The sequence below is a fragment of the Engraulis encrasicolus genome, chromosome 20, assembly GCF_034702125.1.
Source record: "Engraulis encrasicolus isolate BLACKSEA-1 chromosome 20, IST_EnEncr_1.0, whole genome shotgun sequence".
NCBI classification, from domain to species: domain Eukaryota; kingdom Metazoa; phylum Chordata; class Actinopteri; order Clupeiformes; family Engraulidae; genus Engraulis; species Engraulis encrasicolus.
The window spans coordinates 50,910,747-50,915,746 of NC_085876.1; the positions used below are offsets into that span (position 1 = coordinate 50,910,747).

At 44.8% G+C, this 5,000-nt stretch overlaps 1 protein-coding gene across 4 annotated transcripts in view; it reads left to right on the forward strand.

Moving 5' to 3' along the window:
- thrb (thyroid hormone receptor beta) overlaps positions 1 to 5,000 on the forward strand; it is a 206,008-nt gene that overhangs the window by 175,309 nt on the left and 25,699 nt on the right. For 2 of the 4 annotated variants that reach the window (XM_063186083.1, XM_063186084.1), the window contains exon 1: positions 4,068 to 4,490. The exons of the other annotated variants lie outside the window; for them this stretch is intronic. In XM_063186083.1, the coding sequence (XP_063042153.1) occupies positions 4,184 to 4,490 (307 nt within the window). In that variant the 5' untranslated portion in view covers positions 4,068 to 4,183. Of the gene's footprint in view, positions 1 to 4,067; positions 4,491 to 5,000 lie in introns of those variants that run through there. 4 annotated transcript variants of the gene reach the window in all.

Consider the following 5,000-nt stretch of genomic DNA (forward strand, 5'->3'; position numbering starts at 1 on the left):
ACTCCAATGCAATGCCTCTGCCATTGACTTCAATGTTAAACGCATCATGGCAGTGATTAAGACAAAGACAGTCCTAACCAAGTATTGAACATTGACATGTTATGTAGAAAGTACCACATTTCAACTGATTTGATGTGACCCGAATTTCTTTCTTTTTTTCTGAAGAAAATGGTGATTTTATTACAATATTCTAATAATGTGAATTGACCAATTCATGTTTTTTGGAGATGGAAGGCCAAAATATGTTTAACAAAATTAAAGCAATTTAATGATTGGAATAGTTCAAAATGTGGGCAATGCATCTATACAATCCATAAAAGTAAAAGATTATTGATGGAATTATGGAAATAAATCGACTTTTTCATGATATTCTCATTATATGGCCAGGATCTGTATATACTGTGTATCTTGATTCCAGGGTCTATTCATTGACAAGTAGCCCAGTCTGTGTTGGTCCGCGACCTTGCCTTGGCCTTTCAGAGTAGGTCAGTTACCCCATCGTGACCTTCAGCGCCGGTTGCCTCAGGTAACAGTCAGGTAACTGTTGCATATGTTGCCATGGAAACTTTCTGGTTCTAAACAAGACAGTACTTGGGGTTACTGACTTATCCAAGGTATTTCCCATATTCCCAAATTGAGGTGACCTATTTATGTTTATTTAAAGAAAAACAGTCAGCGACGTAGACAGTGATTCAGATCATAACAACAGTACATATACAGTATTTACCAGTGTTACTTTACATGCCAAGTTACAAAAAAAAGACAAGCTACCAGAGCCAGCAAAAGCATAAACGTCATGAGAAATGGAAATGATGATGATAATACTGAAGGTAGTTTAAAACCAGAGGAGAGCAAAGACAACAAAGAATGTTATAGGACCGCTAAGAAAATGTATTAAAGACATTTATCTAAAAAAATTAGGACACTATTCCTGAGGCATTATTGACACCATGGCTGTAACTAGCATTGAGGACACAGAGGTCGTATCTTTTTACAATTGCCTTTTATAAAATGTATCTGTGATGAAAATCGATATATGATCGACAATGATAAATTCAGTCTGTATACACCACCCCCATTTATCCTCGAGGCAGTGATTAATGAAAACTAACTTAAGAGTTTGACTGAAGTGTTTGAAGCATTCTAAATGTACAGTATGCAGTACAGCACGCAGTATTTCACCTCGGTATTTGAAAATGTCTGGTTACTGCCCTGATTGCCACAATTATGCAGCACATTATTGTTGGAAGTGTTTTAACAGTAATAATGTGTAACAATCTGACAGGTATTCCTGCAATTCTATGCCCATATGTCAGCAGGACTTTGTCATTGTTTTTGTCTCCCACTTCTCTCTTCCTCGCACTTGGCTAACGGTAGGGACACATAGGAGGCGAAGCGAAGAGAGGCGAAATTCAACCGTCATCTGGTCGTCGTAGCGAATCAAATGGAATGGAACAGTTATGTTGTTGATTTGATTGGGCCGTGGCAGGCGAATTCACTCCTCATTTGCATGACTTTCTTTTAGGGCTGCACGATTATGGAAAAAATCAAAATCACGATTATTTTGGTCAAAATCATAATCATGATTATTAATCACGATTATTAATTTCAGCAGATTTTTTTGAAAATTATAACAAGATGAAATATAACCAAGAATGAATTACATACGGGATGAGCTAAATAAAATGAATTGTAATAATTATGTAAAGGCAATAGCATGAAACTTAAGTGGACAGATTTCTGGCCAGAAACACCAGCCTGTCAGTATGCTCTGGCTTCAAGGATGCTCTCAAAAGTAGGTCACTATTGCCACGATTATATCACGATTAAAATCATAAATTCGATTTCACTATTTAATCACGATTTTGATTATTTTTCGATTAATTGTGCAGCCCTACTTTCTTTAATAATTTCGCTTCGCTTCGCTCCTGTTCGCCTGCTTTCTCTTGCCTCCACCTCTCTCATAGGAAAGAATGGCGAAGTTGGCTTCGCTTGGCCAAATTCCCGTCTATGTATCCCTACCGTAAATGTAGGTCTATGTATGTGTGTGCAATATGATTGATATATGTGAAATGAACTTTTTGTCTCCCGCCTCTCAGTCTGAACCCCCACTCCCCTCAGTCCCCCTCCCGCCTCCCTGCCTCGCACTTGGCTAAATGTAGGTCTATGTTTGTGTGTGCTATATGATTGATATATGTGAAATTATATGTATTCTGTCTACTGGACACCTTTATTTAATAGATTGATAAATGATACTCTACTCTACTCTACTCTACTCTACTCTACTCTACTACACTTGTGCTACCTCACCCGCACACACACACACACACACACACACACACACACACACACACACACACACACACACACACACACACACACACACACACACACACACACACACACACACACACACACACACACACACACTCCCACCTCCCTTCCTCACACTTGGCTGTGTGTGTGTGTGTGTGTGTGTGTGTGTGTGTGTGTGTGTGTGTGTGTGTGTGTGTGTGTGTGTGTGAGTGTGTGAGTGTGTGAGTGTGTGTGTGTGTGTGTGTGTGTGTGTGTGTGTGTGTGTGTGTGTGTGTGTGTGTGTGTGTGTGTGTGTGTGTGTGAGATCAATACAGCGAGGTGTTGTCATATGCCACCATACGTGCTTTACCTAAGGCCTCTGCTCGTAATTTATCTGGATTATCTCCCAGTGGCTAATCTGTGGCAGATTAAGTGATTCGGATTAAGTTTTTTCTGGGGGGGGGGGGGTTACAGATTATTGGAAATCAATGCAATGCCTGGCAATTAGCCCCCACACCCCACACCCCAGTTGCAGAGAATGGAAAGATTTTGGGGAAGTTTTTTAAGACCTGGACAAAACGGATTGGTAGCAGGTGTGTGTGTGTGTGAGTGAGTGTGTGGGTTTGGTTTGGTTGGTTTGGTAAGGTGTGATCTGATCATGAGGATTTGAGTCTGGAGTTTTCAGATTAGCGCTTTAGCTGTGAGCAACATCATCATAACCCACCACCCAGCCAGCCAGCCAGCCCACAGACCCTTCAGTGCTTGGATGGGATGGGGAGGGGCCAGGTGAAGCCGGATGTTGGGAGGCGCCTCCCCTCGTATATATACCGCCCTCTTACCTCTTACGTCCGTCCGCGCCATCTTGCCTCGCCTTCGCCTCACATCGCATTGCTATCCGCTTTAGTTTGTCGACGACGACGAGTGGATGGCCGCAATCGGCCCCCCTAGCACACCTCGTTCACCTCACCTCGCAGAAATGTATCCTTAATGTCGACGCATCGAACGGGAGGTCAGCAGAGGTGAAAGCCCAGGTCACGTATGACCACAATTAATACTTTGAGGACAAGACAACGATTGACCACAATTAATACTTTGAGGACAAGACAACGATTGACCACAATTAATACTTTGAGGACAAGACAACGATTGACCACAATTAATACTTTGAGGACAAGACAACGATTGACCACAATTAATACTTTGAGGACAAGACAACGATCGACCACAATTAATGCTTTGAGGACAAGACAACGATTGACCACAATTAATACTTTGAGGACAAGACAACGATCGACAACAATTAATGCTTTGAGGACAAGACAACGATTGACCACAATTAATACTTTGAAGTTCTCCGGAGGACAAGACAACCTGTCGACCTGCAGCTGTGATTTTTTTTTTTCTTTTCTTTTTTGTCCGATATAATTTTTTATGGATAGATAGTGCTTTAGGCACTGTCAACGGATTCTTCTTTGCGCCAGTTTAGTTTCAAATCTCTTTTTAGCATTTGATTCTTTTTGTTTCTTTTTTTTTCTTTTGAAAAAAAAAATTGCTCATTGTTAATTGTTTTTCACCGTCGTCGTGGTAATTCATTACTATCATAATGAATTACTGCATGACGGACATGTATGAGCTACCCCCCCAGCTGCCCCCCCAACCCCAGGGGATGCACACCAGCGGATACCCGATGCAGCCTGGTGGTCTTGGTAGCGGAGGAGGAGGAGGTGGTGGCATTGGAGGAGGAGGAGGAGGTGGGGGGGAGTACTGCATTTACGGTGGTGGTGGTGGAGGTGGAGGAGGAGGAGGAGGAGGCGAGGGCACCAGCTATGGGCACTGCGAGCCTCAGCCCCTGCACCACCATCCCCACCCACCGCCACCGCCGCCATGCATGGAGCAGCCCTGGCATCCAGCAGGACCCCATCACCCAGGTCACCATGGACACCCTGGAGGACCCCATCACCCAGGACACCATGGACACCCGGGGCATCCAGGAGCCCACCCTGGGCACCACCCGGGGCAGATGTACGGCTGCCACTACCCCCCTCCGCCGGGCATCATGCCGGGGGGGCCCGTGTTCAAGAGCGAGTACTGTAGCATGGAGGTGCCCCTTACCCACCACCACCAGCCGGACTTCTACGGGGACGGCAGACTCGACTACAACCAGATGCAGTGGATACAGGGCCCGCACAAGAGAGGTACCAGAGTTTATTCAGTGGGCTCTAGGGTCCGCACAAGAGAGGTACCCTAGTTTATTCAGTGGGCTCTAGGGTCCGCACAAGAGAGGTACCATAGTATTCTGGATACAGGGGCCGCACAAGAGAGGTACCGTAGTTTTCTGGATACATAGGCCGCACAAGAGAGGTACCAGAGTTTTCTCAGTGGATATAGGGTCCGCACAAGAGAGGTTTTCTCAGGGGGTTTTGTCAGGGATGGTAGTGGATGTGCAGGCCCGAGTGAGCTGGTCGTGGATATCACAGGGCCATCACTAAGAGAGGTATTGAACGTGCCCCCCCCACCACCCGGGGGGCCCTGGTCTGGGGGGGGGGTTCTCTCAGGGATGCTAGTGACTGGATACAGGACTCACACAAGAGAGTAGGGCTGGGCAATATGACGATATATATCGTTATCGTGATATAAAGTAATCCATATCGTGATATTGTTTTTTTTCCATATCACCCAGCCCTACAAGAGAGGTACACAGGAAT